The sequence below is a fragment of the Mus caroli genome, chromosome X (genome assembly GCF_900094665.2).
Source record: "Mus caroli chromosome X, CAROLI_EIJ_v1.1, whole genome shotgun sequence".
Taxonomy (NCBI): domain Eukaryota; kingdom Metazoa; phylum Chordata; class Mammalia; order Rodentia; family Muridae; genus Mus; species Mus caroli.
Window position 1 is genome coordinate 40,844,636 of NC_034589.1, and position 16,547 is coordinate 40,861,182.

A 16,547-nucleotide genomic window follows, 5' to 3' on the forward strand; every position below is an offset into this window, starting at 1 on the left:
ATGATTGCTGTAAGAGCAGGTCACGTGGCAAGGTTTCCTGTATGCTGCTGCTGCTGCTGCTGCTGGGTGTCCATGGCCCTCACCCCCAAGCTGCCACTGCAGCAGTAAAGAGTAGCAGCCCCAGGCTCAGTCTATGCTGTGCCAACTGGCTGGTGCTGGGGAGGCTTTAGCAAGAGACTTTTGCATCTTAGCACCTTGGAGAACAGAGCAGGAGTGCCATCTCTGTAGAGGACCATGTTGCGTCGCAAACCCTCCAACGCCAGTGACAAAGAGCCCACTCAGAAGAAAAAGGTAAGGTGCATCTTTGAGCACACACTCCTTCCTTCTCTCCTCTACACTCTCTACCAAGGCCTTCATGGACTCTTAGAAGGTGGAAGTTGAACCAAGGCTCTATGTTGAGCTTGGAGGTGAGGGTTTTTCCAGAAAGCAAGGGGATGTGGCTCAACGCTCACTTGAGTAGTAAAAGTACTGAAGATACTTTCTAAACTCTGGAATACAGAGCTATGAGTTGGGCCTTTGGAAGTCTAGAGTGATAGACTGAAGAACGTAAGGGTTAAATCCACAGACTTCAGTTGGAGAGTTACAAAATGTAGTGTTCAAATTGAATCCAAAGAGCATAATTAATTTTGTCTCCCTAGCTCGGGTTCTGTGTTGCTTCTGCTCGAGTGTGTCCTCTGGGGACTACCTCATTCAAAGGGCCCTACTAGCCTACCCAGCCAAGGTGGTCACAGACTCCCTAACTCTTTGGCAGGAGTCATAGCCATTGCCCACTAGGCTCAGATCTACAACATCTCCCCCAGGCCACTGTAGATGAAGCAGTAAGTAAATTTCAGACTCAGGAAAAGAGCCCACCAAAATGCAGTAAAGTTCAGGTGGTGGTGGTGGTGGTGGTGGTGTGTGTGTGTGTGTGTGGGGGGTTTGAACAGGTTCTTTCTGGGCAAGCGAACTTATGAAAAATGAGAAATGGAGCTGATGACTTACATGGTGAGTAGGTGTGAGAGCTAAGGAGGAAAAGTTCGTTGGGGGAGGGAAGGGGATTTCAAAGTCCAGGAAGGAAGGTAGCTGTCAAAAATGGCTGAAGTGTTCATCAGCAGCTAGACTGAATGATTCTTGAAGACTCTGATATCCAGGTTACCCTGGCTGTATATATAGAGTTCATTTTATGGCAGGACTCTCCCAGGCAATCAGCCTGTCCAGTCTGCATGACTAAGTGGACCGCAGGAATGGTCCAAAGCAGGCCTGACTAGATCCAAGCACCCAAGCCGTAATCAGGGGCCTCCAGGACTCTCACTGTGCCCTATCCATTTTTCCATGGAATTCAACTCAGGTAAACTGTGGGGGGATGCCCCCTTATCAGAACAGTTCCCAGACAGTGGGCGACAACTAAGAGACAGGCTGAGAGCATTGGGGTGTGCATCCTGTCCCATCTCTCAGGATCTGGGTGGCTGCCGCTTTCGGCTGTAATCTCTCCACTTCAGCTGCTTCTGTAAGATCACAGTGGCGGTAGGTGGAGGAGGGAGAGATTTGTGAATATTCACACAGGGCCTTGTCACCCCACCCCCCACCCCCACCAAAACTAGGCCCCAAAGGCTTGTCATTGGCTGCCACTCCTCAAGAGCAAAGCCACTTCCCCTTGCTCTCAAGCTCATGAGAAAAACAGAGACTGCTATATAGACCCTGGTAGGCCCCAAACCACAGCAGAATCAAGCTGGAAGAAAAAGTCTGAGAAAGAGCTGACACTAGAGATCGAAGCTACCTCAGGCAGAGGTGCCCCAAGGCATACAGAACAAGAAATCCCTTTCCTCTCTCTTGGCTCCAGTTACTCAGATCCTGCATCTGGGAATTCCTCCAGGTTTCCTCTAGAAAAGTCTGTGGTCCACATCCTTTAGTCCACACAAACTGCACCTCACCCCTGCCAGCGCCTCTGGCAGCCTCCAGGAGGCCAGATGAGTTTGCCTTCACATACTCAAGCCCCATACTATAAAAATGCCCTTAACACAACCAAACCTCCAGAAGATGTGGCATCGTCCCAAGGCCCAGAGACAGTAGCCAGCTTCATCTTTGATTGCCAGATGCTCTTTGGAAACTGAGGTTATGTGACAGAAGGGAATATACAGGGACAAAGGAAGCTCCTCCCTCCTGTTTCTGCCTCTTTTTCCTCCTTCAGCCAATGAAAATGTACTGGAGAGAGGGCAAGAAAGTGGAGTTAGAATCCTGTCATTCTGCCATAGGACCCTGGACAGTACTTCCCCTGGGCCTCAGTTTCTTGACCTCTGAAAGAAAAAGTGATCTCTGGAGGTAGGGCTCACTGGAATAATAGCTGTGAGAGCACCCTCTCCGGTGTGTGCTTCTGCCTACAAGGGGGTGCTAGCTTTGGCATGAGCCCAGATGGAGAAGACACACAGCAAAGAATAAACCAAGGTCCCAGTCTTGAAGTACAGAAAGCAAGGCCTAACGGTATGGAGAGCCACACTGAGGGAAGGCTTGTTAGCGGCCACGTGCTACACTCTGTACTTCAGTCACGGTTTAGCTTGCGGAGTTTTCACTGCAACCTCAGAGTAGAGACAGGTATATACTGATTTCACAATGGACACTCCAACTGGGGACATTTGCTGGAGCTATCACAGAGTGTGTTGCAGCGTTCCAAGCCAGGGTGCTTAATTTCAGACTCTTATCTCCTTTTCTCTGCATACCCTTGTCCCATAACTGATCTCAGAAGCACTAAGAAAGAGTAACAAGCATAAGATTTAGTCCTCAAGTAGAAGAACTCTGCAAGGAACACCCAGAAAGTTGTGGACTGAGAGATGAGACAAGCCAACAGAACAGAGGAGGAAGTAGGCCTTTGCTACAGTAGGTTCAGAACATGGTACCTACTGTGGTTCATAAGGATGCAGGATGCTCTAGAGTAGGAGGGATTCTCCCTTAGCTGCTCTGTGGACACTTGCATCATCTTCAAGTTCCAACTACTTTCCTTTTGCTCTTACTTCCATCAAACATCCATGTCCAGGTCTAAGAAGTGGAGAGGGATTTGGTCTAGATTTGTCTTCCCTAAAGAGAGCCCTTCTCCAGTGAATCCCTATTTTCTAGCCTCTCTCCAAGGCAAATGCAAAGAACCTAGGCTCATGTTCAAGTGCTACATTGTTGTTTCCTTTCTGTCTCTTTCTTCTCCCTTTCCCAATAATAGCACATTGCTCCCCATGGGTGTGTGTGTGTGGGGTCTCATGTCACAGGTCTAGAGTAACACCCCACCAACGCATGCTCTGTAGTTACACTATAGGTTAAGCATCCTTATTATGAAAATATGGAATGCTCCAAACTCTGAAGGATCTTGAAAATCAACACGATGCCACAAGTAGAAAATTTCACACCTGACCTCCCATGAAAGGTCACAGTCAAAACACAGGCACACTATAAGTGCTCTATAAAATTACCTTCAAGCTATGTATATAAGGACTATATGAAACATGTAAGAAATTCATGTTTAGATGGCACATTACCAAAATAGCTCATCATATATATATATATATATATATATATATATATATATATATGCAAATATTTGATTTTGTTTAAATCGGAAGGTCTAATGCTTATCTAGTATTCATAGAGCTCTGAGTTCCATACCCAACACAACTTAAGCTGAGTATAGCAGCCATAGACTTGTAACTAATATGAATATTAGTCATTTTCTGCTACATAGCAAATTAGAGGTCAACCTGGACTGCTTGAGGCACTGTCTCAAAAAGCAAAATCTGAAATGTGGAAGACTTTTGATTCTACACATTATAGGTAAATTATATTCAACTCATGGCTGTCCATTATTCACAAGAGAATGCCTACATCCCTTGGTGTGGCTAGCAAGGACCTTCCATGATTGTTTCTGCTTGGCCTCCCAGAAGAGCCATGGGCAGATCCACTATTACATCACCTCAGACTACCCATAGCTCTCGCTCATTCAAATGCTTCCTAGCTCCAAGTGGAGGGACTATCCCATCTTCTGCCTGGGGCCATTCCAGTGTTCTTCCTCCACAGTTGTCCCTGCCTGTTCTCCTAGAGGCTTCAAGCAAACAGTGCCTGTAGTCAGCGCTATACCCAGTTTTTTTCTATCTTGTCTTGGGACCAACTGTGAGATGGCACAAGCATGCTAATCACGTGGCCTTCCAGGGTTCCCAGACCTGGGTTTAGGAGTGCCCTGCTCTTGTGTCTCCACTACCAGCCATGGGACTCTGCCTAGAACACTTAATTTCTCTGCATCTCCATTTCCTCCACAGAGAGCTGGGGATATAATATGGAGTTGATGATGCTGGAATAGGGTGTCATCACATGTGAAGAACTTGGCACACTATTAGGCATATAGCTAGTAGTTAACCTTTCTATGATGGTTTCCCATACACACAGAGGCTAAGGCATGGACTAATGAAATAACTGAGAGGGCAATTCAGGGAATACGTAGGAAAGGTGTGCCACCTGGTGCACTGGGGAAGCCATGAGGGGTGATCAGAGAGGATCTCTGTAGGGGTGCTGCCTTTGAAAATGGAGTAGGAGGGGCTGGCAAGATGGCTCAGTGGGCAAGAGTACTGACTGCTCTCCCAAAGGTCCTGAGTTCAAATCCCAGCAACCACATAGTGGCTTACAACCACCAGTAATGAGATCTGACACCCTCTTCTGGTGTATCTGAAGACAGCTACAGTGTACTTATGTATAATAATAAATAAACCTTAATAGGAAGGAAGGAAGGAAGGAAGGAAGGAAGGAAGGAAGGAAGGAAGGAAGGAAGGAAGGAGAAAGAAGAAAGAAAGAAAGAAAGAAAGAAAGAAAGAAAGAAAGAAAGAAAGAAAGAAAATAGTAGAAGAGGAACCAGTTTTTTATCTGAGTATGATATCCATATGGTGAGTTTCCATTAAAATAGATATCCCCAGGTAGGCAGCACTCAGCTCAAGAAATAATTCATTTCTGAAATTCCAGAAACGCCAGGTGGTGGTGGCTCGAGCCTTTAATCCCAGCACTTGGGAGGCAGAGACAGGGGGATTTCTGAGTTCGAGGCCAGTCTGGTCTACAAAGTGAGTTCCAGGACAGCCAGGGCTATACAGAGAAATCCTGTCTCGAAAAAAAAAAAACAAAAAAAAACAAAAAAAAAAAACCAAAAAGAAAAAAGAAAAAAAGAAATTCCAGAAACTTCTCTCATAGCCCTACCTGTTACCACATACCCTCCTCCCCAAAGGTAACCACTTTCCTGACTTCCAACAGCTTAAACGAGTTCCTCTGTGCTTTAAACTTTGTGTAGGGAGAATCAAGGGTCAAACTTTTGGGGGAAGCAGAGCCGTTTTCATTGACTGTGTGTGGTGAGATTTAGTCATATTTTTTGAAATAAAGAAAATAGTTGCGATCATTGCATTGCTGGTTTCTGTCCTTCTGTATGATTCTAATACAATTAGTCCATTCTATAGCTGATGGACGTTTGTGTTGTCTCTATGTAAACTGTGTCTAAAGGGGATTTCTCTAGCAATTACTAGAAGTAGAGTATTTTTTTGTGGGGAAATGTCCAGGTTACGAGTTTGTAAATAGGTCATACAAAAGGCTGAACACAAACCAGTGTTCCAGGAAGGACAAATGTGTCAGGTGACATTCCCAGCACTGAATTCGTACTTGGTTCAACTTGACAGCAGCTCCGTGTAGCAGAAGGTTTTGTCTTTATTTTACTAATGAGGAAACAGCAGCACGGAGAAAATAGTAACTCACACAGCTGGCCAGTGGCAGGAAAGAAGAAAGTGAGGTTTGAAAGGTTAAATAAGTCGTGTGAGGCCACACATACCAGTCATACCAGAGTTGAATTTAGCAAGGCCCAATGCCCAGTGTGTAGCTGTTTTCAAGAAACATCATGTCTAAGCTCTCCTTAAACGTGATGCTTCCTCACTTGCATGCACAACTCCTAGCCAGGTCTCACCCCAGAGGGAACACAGATAATGATAATGACGATGATGATGATGATGACGACGATGATGATGTTGAGCTCGTGGATTTCAACTCATCTCTAGACTAGGTTATCCCAGGGTGAGCAAAAGTCAACCAGGATATTTGGGGCTGCCCTTGAACATGGAGGAAGGCCTGGTTAAAAAGCCACCTTAGCTGACTCTTGCCATTGATAGCCTAAAGATCGTATGCACCTGACATATGTATGTATGTATGTATGTATGTATGTATGTATGTATGTATGTATTTGGGCTAAGAGGTGGCCAGCTGCCCAAGTTCCAGAATTATCTTCATGGCCCTTTGGGTTGTCTCCTTATGCTTTGAGCTTAAGTTCAGAGGAGCCATTGCAAGAGCCTGGGAGTCAAAGGCCTTTCCTCCCAGCCTCCCAGCCTACAGATTAATGACAGGAAAAGGCCCCGGGGAAAGAGCTGTGATTAGAACAGCCTAGCACTGAGTTTACTCTTCCCTAACAAAGCCAACTTCCTACCCCACATCTACCCTCCTGCTTGCTTTCCAGCCTCGCAAGTCCCTGGGGTTTCAGGGGCGACTCTCAGCCTCCTGGTCTGGAGACTAGGCTAAGCAGTTATGGAGGGAAGGCCACAATAGGCCCCATCAGACTATAAATAGCAACCTAGCCTGCTCTTCTTGGGCCCAAGCCAGCCTAGTGCCCACCCTCTCTCTGTTCCCTCTTTTCCATGCAATACGAGAGGGAAGTCATCCAGGCAGCTGTATCCTACCATACAAGAAAAGGAAATAGATGCAAGGTAGAGGAGAGCGGGGAAAGAAAGAAAGAGAGTAAAGAATAATGTGGGCGGGTGCCAAGGATGGAGGCGACACATGGGAATCATGGGAATCGCCACATGGTCAGACATTCCTCTCTGTGTATACACTCATGGTCCCACTTTCCAGGTCTTGATCACAAAGGGAGCTTACAGACCAACCAAGGCTCCAGGCGCTGCACGTACGTGGCCGGATAAAGCTAGTTTCTGCTTGGCCTGACTGCTGACCTAGTTTCTGGTCAACTACCTCTAGGAATACATGACCCTGAAACCCAGTTGCTGATTCAGCTTTGGTCAAGACCCAGAAAAAGTACCAGAGGGCCACATTACATCTCTTAGGAGTTTGGACAAATTGCACTTGTTGAGGGGCAGGCGATATTGCCCTCTGCTCTGGGGTAGGGGGTTGTCACTGGACACACCCCCATTTAGTAGGAAGAAGGATGTGAAACCTTCAGCTTTAGTCAGGGTTTGGAGCTCTGGTTCCTCAAGCCCTTATCTTGGGTGTCTGCAGTCTATCCCCACTCTATCTGTCTGGCCATCTGTGAACCCTGGTTCCTGTGTGTGTCTTCTGGTCTTGTCTGTTTATCATGACACAGGCTTAGCCTCAGCTCTTTGTGCCTGCAGCTATCCCAGTTACCTGTCCTGTCCTGTTTTCTGGCTGATATCTCAGCATGTACATGTATATACAGTTAAAGATCACTTCCTGTAGATAGTCTCATCCACACAAACAACAGGCCATGCCTCAAAGTCCAAACAGTAGGAGAAGTCATCAGTTGCCAGGTTCTCACATCTGTGGCTGAGGTTAAAAGCTGAGATGAGTCAAGAGAAACAACATGGTGGGTTTCTTAAACTGAATTAGCTCCAATCATTTATGAACCAAATCTATGGGCGTCTTCTATAAGTAAGTAAGTCTGTGGTTTTTCTAGAAAGTGTCATGCAAGCATCTGGTGGGATTTTCTCTTCTGAGACATGAGTTCATCAGTCTATAGGCCTGGATGTGTTTACCCCGTCTCTGTGTTAGCAGCCTGGCTCAGTGTACAAGCCACGTGGAAGCCAGAGGCATGCTTTTGGAAGGGATCTCAACCGAGTTCCCTTCTGGCATCTTCATATATGCTAAAGCATACGTTGACTCTGACCCATTAAATCTTTCATGCCAGGGCTCTCTGACCAAACTTTCAGTGGTAGAAATTTGGGTTTAGTCTGGAACTGCATAGAGGTATGAAGCATTTGATGCCAGAAGTCAATTGTTCTGTGGCTAAGGATAGCAGAAATGTACATCTTGTCCCTTTGCCTCTCGGTTTCTGTGGCTCTACCCAGCCCTGGTGTGGGCGTGTGTGCCCAGAGGGAGAAGCGATCCACCCCTGGGGCCATCATTTTAGCGCTACTGATGAGAGCATCTGCTTCTTCCAGCTCTCACTTCAGCGCTCCAGCAGCTTCAAGGATTTTGCTAAATCGAAGCCCAGCTCCCCTGTGGTGAGCGAGAAAGAATTTAACCTGGATGATAATGTGAGTTTCAGAGATTCTTTGTCGTCTGGGAAGAGGGGGTAGCAGGGGAAAGGGAAAATAGGAGGGATTATTAGCATTACTGGGACAAAGCTTTCTTAACACAGTGCCACTTCTCCTAGGCACCAAATTCCTGCACCCAAAAATCCTACAGGTATTAATTACATATCAGAAAGCAAATTAAATCACAAATTAATAAGTCCGAGAAGAGGACTGGGCCTGGTGAGAATGGGGACGAGGTGACTCTCCAATCACCTCCACCTAATTCAGGATCCTGAAGACTTTTTTTGTATACCAAAACCTGGATCCATGCCAGCGTTACCATGGTCCCTGTACCTCTTCTTTTGTTGTCACAGATTCCAGAAGATGATTCAGGTGTTCTTACCCCGGAGGATTCTGGGAAGAGTGGCAAAAAGTTGGGAAAGAAGTGGAGGGCAGTCATTTCCCGAACCATGAACAGGAAGATGGGCAAGATGATGGTGAAGGCCTTGTCAGAGGAGATGGTAAGGCTTGGAATCCAAGGGTGGGCTGAGGCCAAGGAGGGTTAAGGAGGCCATTCTGGCAGGGCAGTGAGCATGATCACCCGAATAGTCACTACTAAAATGAGGAGATGCTGCTCAATGCAGACATGGAGGTGATTCTGGTGGGTAGGGGGTCTACTACCAGCAGGAGGCTGGCCAGGAAAGGACTGTGTTTGAGGAATGATGAAAGTCTGGGCAGTAGAAGCTTCCTGTAAAGATGGGTAGCTAAAAGGAAGATGAGCTTTTTTGAACTATGTGAATCCAATTAGAAACTTTGGAAGAAGACTATGGGATTGATTAAGGAGGACTGATTCCAGGAAAATAGAGAGAAAAATACAGATGCTCTTCTGTTTACCATGTGGCTGCATCCCGATAAGCCATAAGTTCACAATGCCATGAGTTGCGAATGCATACCCCCTAACCTACTGGACACCACTAAGCTTAACACCATAGCACTGTGCAGAGCATCACTTGCTTCCCCTCATGGTTTGATGGCTGATGGAGAGCTATGACTTGCTGCTGTTACCCAGCATCACCAGAGAGGTTCACACTCCATAGTGCCAACCTGGGCAAAGATCCAAATTCAAGATTGGATTTCAAGTGTGGTTCCCACTGAATGCTATCACTTTTGTAACCATCAAAAAGTCGAACAGATTGTGGAACTAACTGAAGGGGTGGCTCAGCAGTTAAGAGTGTATACTGCTCTTTCAGAGAATGGGTGATTGCTTCCCAACAACCATCGTAGGTGACTTAAAAGCACCTGTAATTCCAGTTCAAGGTATCCAAGGCCCTCTTCAGGACTCCCAAGGCACTTGCACTGATATGCATATACCCACCAACAGCATCCCATCCGCTCTTATATACACACACATAATTTTAAAATCTTTAAAAGAAAGACAAGTAGATCAGTTGAACCATCATTAATTCAAAGACTGTAAAGAAAATGGAGGTTGCTAACTTCAGCCCAAGGAGGAAGGTGATACAGAGAGCTATGGGGCAGGAACAGCCCTGGAAGCTTAGAGCACACAGCAGACTGCTTGTGCTTGTGGCTCTTATAGGAGTCTTGAATACACAAGCCAGTTCAACTGGCTTGTGAGAGCAGTTGGTTAATTGTCAAGAATTTTGCAAGGCAGTTGTTAAATCAATTTCTATAGACTGACAGAAATCAGCAGTAAAGTACTTGTCTAGCATGTACAAAGATCTGGATTTAATCACCAACACTACCAAACATACACAGAGAGAGAGAGAGAGAGAGAGAGAGAGAGAGACAGACAGAGACAGAGACAGAGACAGAGACAAAGAGACAGAGACCGACAGAGACAGAGACCGACAAAGAGACAGAGACAGACCGACAGAGAAACAGGCAGAGAAACACAGAGAGCTAGCTTTAAATCTACATGCTACTAAAAACAAAGGTTGTCCTAATTAGAGTTACCATTGCTGTAATGTAACATTATAACCAAAGCCCTCCCACATCAATCACTAATTGAGAAAGTGCTTTACAGCTGGATCTCATGAAGGCATTTCCATAACTGAGGCTCCTTCCTCTCTGATGACTTTTAGCTTCTGTCAAGTTGACATAAAGATAGCTAGGACAAAGGCGATGCTAAAAATCTTCAAAATCCATCATCCCCTAATTCTAGCACAACCTGTTATTCTTACAGACGCTACTGACATTTGTGTGTATAAGTATCTAGGCAACAGAGATAACCTAGATATCTCTTTTGAGAATTTATCCAGGGACATGCAATTGTACCCGGTGTTGACCATTGATGGGGAAGATTCACAACATAGGAAGTGGCAAATCATCATGTGTTTTATTCTGGTACCAGCTGGTACCCAACAGCACTCAGATGCACTGACTCGAGATGTGAGGAGCTCTGGAGTCAAGCTGCCTAGTTGTTTCCCACAGGCCTTGGCAAAGTTAGCGATCTGAAAACTCAGGCCACCCACACCACTTCTCTTCAGGCATTACCTCGAGGATTAAAGGAAATGGCAGGCCAGCCTGGCACACAAGAATCTGGACATTTGTTCTTTGACATAATTATCTGCCTGACTGGATCAAGCACACAGCCCCAAGTCCAATCTTTGTTGCTCTGGCCTCTTCTTCATGTCCATCAGCACTGGAAGCTGACAAAGTATTTCACTAAGTGCCTCTTTCTGTAACCTAGGAAATCCAGGTCTGCCAACCCAGTTTTTTTTTACAAAAGAGAAAACTAAGGTTCGGAATGTGGTACTGAGCCTGTCACAAAACTGTGAACTGCACCAGGCTCATACCCAGTTCCACTGCACTGGGGGCTTGGCCTATGTTACCCCAGCAAGGCTTCTCAGACCCTCCCACACTCTTTCTACAGGGAGACACGCTGGAAGAGGGCTCAGCTTCTCCAACATCTCCAGACTGCAGCCTGGACAGCCCCGGGCCTGAGAAGATGGCCCTGGCCTTTACTGAGCAGGAAGAGCGTGAGCCGCCATCTCTCAGCCGCCAGACATCAACAGGTGAGTAGGGGAAGTGAGTGGACACCTGCCAAATCTGGAGCATGTCACTGCCAAAACCAGACTGGGGCAGTGCCAGGGGCTTTTCTGGGAAAGGGTTGAAAGAGAATCGTGGATTTGTCTTCTGCTTACTGGAACCATCTCAACCCACTTCACATTAAATCCTCATCACAACGTGATAGGACTAGTACTGTTATCCCCACTTTGTTGATGTGGAAAACTGAGGCTCAAGGAAGTTAAGTGACTTTGCCAAGTGACCCACTATTGAACTCGGATCTGCCTCACAGGAGCTTCCACTTGTTATCTCAGGCCCTGAGAGGCCCACGAGCAGAGGAAGCGCCTCATTGTCCCCTTAAACTAGCCTGTCCTCAGTTGTCCAAGGGAATGTATGTGTTACGGCCTCCAGAGTGTCTGAACCATCCCACCTTGAAGTCCAGAGACAAGAGTTTTTAGTTCTTAAGAGGCGTGCTCCTGGACCCAAGAGCTCTATGTACTGTGCTTATGGTGCCCCTGAACATCTAGAAGTTCAGGGGCTAGCCTGAGGTACCTTGCCTGAAGGAGTCCCTGGAGCTCACCCCACTTTTGTCACTCTTTCTCTGGCTCTACAGACACATCTCTCTACCTCCCACTGAAATCCACTTAAAATGCCCACCATCCTGCCCTTCTCTGGTAGAGCAAGTATGCCCGCATCTTCATTAGGCCTTGCTACTAAACGTTGTCTTATAAAATTGCGAAAGTAAGAGAACCCTGCAAGGTATGTCTTCCTGTGTGGAAAGAGCAGTCTAGTGAGAGTAAGAAGGCCTGGAGTGGAGTAGAGCCAGCCCCATCACTTATACATGAGAGGCCTTGGGGAGGTCATGTGGTCTACCTGGCCTCTGATTTCCTAACTCATTCAGTAGGACATTGGCCTTGCTGGGCCCCAAAGGCTTCCTGGTTTTGTCCATTCTTTAGTCTCTGTGAGTCAACTCTCCAGCTCTTCATTGTCTAAAGCCCTAGAGGTAAAGAGCTATGATTCACCAGAGTGGCTACAGGGATGGATCCAAATCACTTCTGCACTTCCTGCTAGAGTACAGCTTGTGGCCCCAGTGGAAACCTTGGGAGCTCCCTGTAGTGCCCCTGCTAGGCACTGCCTAGCCCAGCTGCCTTGAGACAACGACATGCTTCCTCTCTGTCCATCTCCTGCAGGCAGTGAACTCTGTAGTCCTGGCCCAGGCTCCGGAAGCTTCCTAGAGGAGTCACCGGCTCCCCAGTACACGGGGCCTTTCTGTGGGCGTGCCCGAGTCCACACTGACTTCACTCCCAGCCCTTATGACCACGACTCATTGAAACTGCAGGTAAAGTTGGCATCTGAGTCCTGCCAGAGCCTGGCAGGCTTCGACCAGAAAGAAAGGAAGCAAAAGCCTAAATATGAAAGTATCAGCAGAAGCCTAGTGACCCCTTCCTTCCCCGCTTTCTTCTCTCCTACCCCTACCCACACCCCCCAGAAAGGAGATGTGATCCAGATCGTTGAAAAGCCACCTGTGGGCACATGGCTGGGCCTGCTCAATGGCAAGCTGGGTTCTTTCAAATTCATCTACGTGGATGTGCTACCCGAGGAGGCTGTGGGGCCTGTACGCCCCAGTCGCCGACAGAGCAAAGGCAAGAGGCCCAAGCCCAAGACTCTGCATGAACTGCTGGAGCGCATTGGCCTAGAGGTTTGAATCGGATTTGCATTAATGTCTGGGAGCAAAGGAGGCAGACTTGCCACTGGGATGGGGTCAAGGGGACAACTGCTATGTACAGAGGAAAGGTTCCAGGCAGGGGTGGCTTACAAAGGAGACTGATGGCCGCCTGCCTCTCCCCCCAGGAACACACATCCACCCTACTGCTCAATGGCTACCAGACGCTCGAAGACTTCAAAGAGCTGCGGGAAACGCACCTCAATGAGCTGAACATCATGGACCCACAACACCGGGCCAAGCTGCTCACAGCTGCAGAGCTGCTACTGGACTATGACAGTGAGTGGCTTTACTAGGGTGTGGCCATAGGTTTGTACTCTGCCCCAGAGTGCCTTTTGCAGTAAGAAGGCACTTTCCACACTTGAATTGGTGTTTCCAGGGAAATGTAGGGGTGGGGAATGGAATACATCATAGAGGTAATCAGGCCCAACTCCCTTTTGGATCAGAGGGGAGATTGAGACCAGAGAAGGTAAGGCATTTGCATGAAGCTGGGTAATAGCCCCAGAGTCCAAGTCCAGGCTGCTGGGTACCAGCTTGGTGCTGGAGATGTTTGAGCTCTTGGGCCTGGGAACAGCTCCTAGCCACCTTGTATGCTGGACGTTGGGAGAAGGGAAGCAGAGGTGGTGGGAAGAGTCAGAAAAGCTGACCTGCCTACAAAAGACTTGCCTAAGTGTTCCCAGCCCATGACCCGGGCACCGAGGGCTTCTGCAAACACGCTGCTATCCCACCCCTAGCTTCACCTCCATCCCGTTTAAGACCCAGTCCTGTCATTTTCTCTTCATTCCCAGCAGCTGGCAGTGAAGAGGCTGAAGAGGGTGCAGAGAGCAGCCAGGAGCCTGTGGCGCACACAGTGTCAGAACCCAAGGTGGACATCCCACGTGACTCCGGCTGCTTTGAGGGCTCAGAGAGTGGGCGTGATGAGGCAGAGCTGGCAGGCACAGAAGAGCAACTGCAGGGTCTCTCCTTGTCTGGGGCACCTTGATGCGAAAATGTCCTTTAAGGCTGAGGCTGAACCCTAGCTGCAGAGACTGCAGGGATGGGTGTGGCCTCCCATAATGGCATAGGACCAGAGGACTGGTGCAGAATCTGGCCCTGCTTCCCCAGAGAGGCTTATGGTTGAGGCCCCTACCAGGATGCTACAGGCTCAGATAGAGTGGATAAGGGACTGCCCAAAGGCATATGCTGCCCTTTGGATTCTCTCCCTCCACCAGTGACTGACAATATGGCCCCTTCTGGCACCTCCTATTCTCCCACTATGGCCATGTAAGTGGGGCACCAAGGGACCTAGCCATGCCATGTGATCACGGCCCCAAAAACCTTCTTACCCTCACGCCACTGTCCCATTGCTTCTAAGAAGGACGCCGAGCCACTGTCTCAAAGCACTCTTTAAGCCCTGGGGAAGCTTGCTCCTTCAAAGGATCTCAGGTGGACATAGTGAGTTTGGAATTCCTTAATGAGGTTTGAAAGAACCTTCACACACGTTCTCCACTATCCTTCTCAACATTTTCGAGGTCTGACCACTAAGTCACAAGACTTGAACTATGTCTGTGCTTCTTTTGACTTCATCCTGGTCGGGATTCGAATAGGCAGTTATTGAGGGTCCCACCAGTTGACACTGTGTACCTTTAAATATTTGCTCTCTCGCTGCCTGCTAGCCAGGACACCAGTGAGTAGGCTTCTTGAAGAGGCTGTAAGGGCCTAGGGTTTCCAGTGAAACCTGATGCCTTCTCAGTCATCTCATACCTTTCTGTGTGACCCAAACTGAGTGCCACCATTTCCCAACTTAAAACAATGCCCATAGCTCATATGATAAGTGTCTCCACCTGTTTCTTGGCTCCTTCAAATGAGATTTCCTACAGGCTGATTGAAGATGGTGACACCTGGCTTCCAATAATGCACCTGCCTCCTGCAAGCCAGATGCGGGTATGGACCCAGGCTTGGTCATTTATGTGGATCTTCTGAAGCAAAGGGAGCCTTTGATTGACATTGGAGGCTCCACTATACCCAACATTGCTCTGCTAAAGATTTTAGTGTCCTAACTCCACAGGATCAGGAGATTATCACAACTATTACTGGGGTACCCTTGACTCCAATAGCAAGAGCAGTCCTTCCTGAAGCTGGGTCAACTGTGCCCATCACAGGTAGGACTACCTACTTAGTAAGTGGGCATGCTTCTGATCTACTACTACCAGGGATTTTCATAACTTCGAGTTTGGGCAAAGGAGTTGAATGTACATAAGGAGTAGCAGGGAGACAAATTAGTAGCAATAAATATAAATAGAACTTAATTACTGTCGTCTGTTTTCTTTCCTATGGAGAGAGGGTTGGGGCAGGGATAACTCCCAATTTAAAGCTGACCTCAGCAAAATATCCACTCATTGTCCATTCAGGGCCATCTTTCCCCTCCCTGAGGATGCAAGTATCCTTGACTCTGCTAACCTAACTCTCCATCTAAAGGTACAGCTGGCTCTGTGCATCCTTCCACACATCCCTACCGAGAACTGGGCTCATATGACCATAGCCACAGGTCTTGTTGGGATGTGAGAGCTGGCAGGAGAAGAGCTACTTCCCTCTTCCCATAATCACTTCAATAGGAGCCCTTTAAACTCCTTCATCCCTGTGAAGAAGGGTCTACACTGGGGAGGGGGCTTACAGGGAACAAAAGTGGAACAGCTAGGATTTGCAGGGCTTGTCTTCTAAAGCCTTCCTCCTGAGCCTCACTCTGGATACACTAAAGTGTCACAGTTTCCTTGGAAGTGGCGTGGTGATGGAGACCCTGGGCTTTTTTCGTGCATTTCCTGAACTAGGAAGGGCCAATTAGAGTGAGATACGCTACCAGAGTAAATAGGAGGCCACTCTAGGCTGTTCAAGCGTACTGCCCCTATGACTCTGGGTATCAGAAAGCTATGAGCATTATCTTTGCCCAAGAAATAAGTGCCCAGAGAACTATTGCGTCCTTGCTACCATTACTGAACACTTATATGTTGAGATAGCAATCATCACCATGGTCATCATCATTATCCAATTTACAGAGGAAGAAACAAGATGAGAGGTTAGAGAGGGTGACCAGAAAGCCACAGAGCAAGATGTCTACATGATATCCAAGCCCATATTCTCTCAAAAATTACACTTATTGGGGCTGGAGATTTAGCTCAGTGGTAGAGTGCTTGCCTAGCAAGCAAAAGGTCCTGGGTTAGGTCCTAAGCTCTGAAAAAAAAAGAAAGAAAGAAAGAAAAAGTTGCACTTATTTTATATGTATTAGTGCTTTGTCTTCATAGGTGAATATATAAATATGAACCATATACGTGCCTGGTGCCCAGAGAGGTCAGAAGAGGGTGTTGGATCATCTGGAACAGAAATTACGTATGTTTGGGAGTCATCCTGTTGGTGCTGAGACCTGAATCCAGGTCCTCTTCAAGAACAAGTGCTTTTTAACTACTGAGCCATCTCTCCAGTCACCAACTCCATGTCCTTAGACCCACATTCACCCCTATCCAACAAGCTTTGCAACAGCTGTGAGCCCTTCAAAAGAAATCTGACCCTTTAACACAGCCTTTCATTTC

General features: G+C 47.4%; 1 protein-coding gene across 2 annotated transcripts; it reads left to right on the forward strand.

Annotated features, from left to right (window-relative positions):
• On the forward strand, nucleotides 1–15,272 carry Sash3 (SAM and SH3 domain containing 3). 2 transcript variants are annotated; one of them, XM_021153516.1, is made up of 8 exons: nucleotides 1–291; nucleotides 8,160–8,255; nucleotides 8,609–8,755; nucleotides 11,128–11,269; nucleotides 12,452–12,600; nucleotides 12,751–12,960; nucleotides 13,113–13,263; nucleotides 13,773–15,272. In XM_021153516.1, the coding sequence occupies exons 1-8, from the start codon at nucleotides 235–237 to the stop codon at nucleotides 13,964–13,966; spliced, it is 1,146 nt and encodes a 381-aa protein (XP_021009175.1). In that variant the 5' UTR covers nucleotides 1–234; the 3' UTR covers nucleotides 13,967–15,272. The 2 variants fall into 2 exon arrangements, with proteins under 2 accessions (XP_021009175.1, XP_021009177.1); XM_021153518.1 differs by having other exon boundaries at nucleotides 13,776–15,272.
• Nucleotides 15,273–16,547: the final 1,275 nt, after the last annotated feature.

What these genes read in the sequence shown, in the direction of transcription:
- Sash3 (XM_021153516.1), top strand. Translation starts at nt 235, where the DNA reads ATGTTGCGTCGCAAACCCTCCAACGCCAGTGACAAAGAGCCCACTCAG. An exon ending in CAGCCGCCAGACATCAACAG is followed by an intron (nt 11,270 to 12,451) that starts GTGAGTAGGGGA and finishes CATCTCCTGCAG; the next exon opens with GCAGTGAACTCTGTAGTCCT. An exon ending in GCTGCTACTGGACTATGACA is followed by an intron (nt 13,264 to 13,772) that starts GTGAGTGGCTTT and finishes CTTCATTCCCAG; the next exon opens with CAGCTGGCAGTGAAGAGGCT.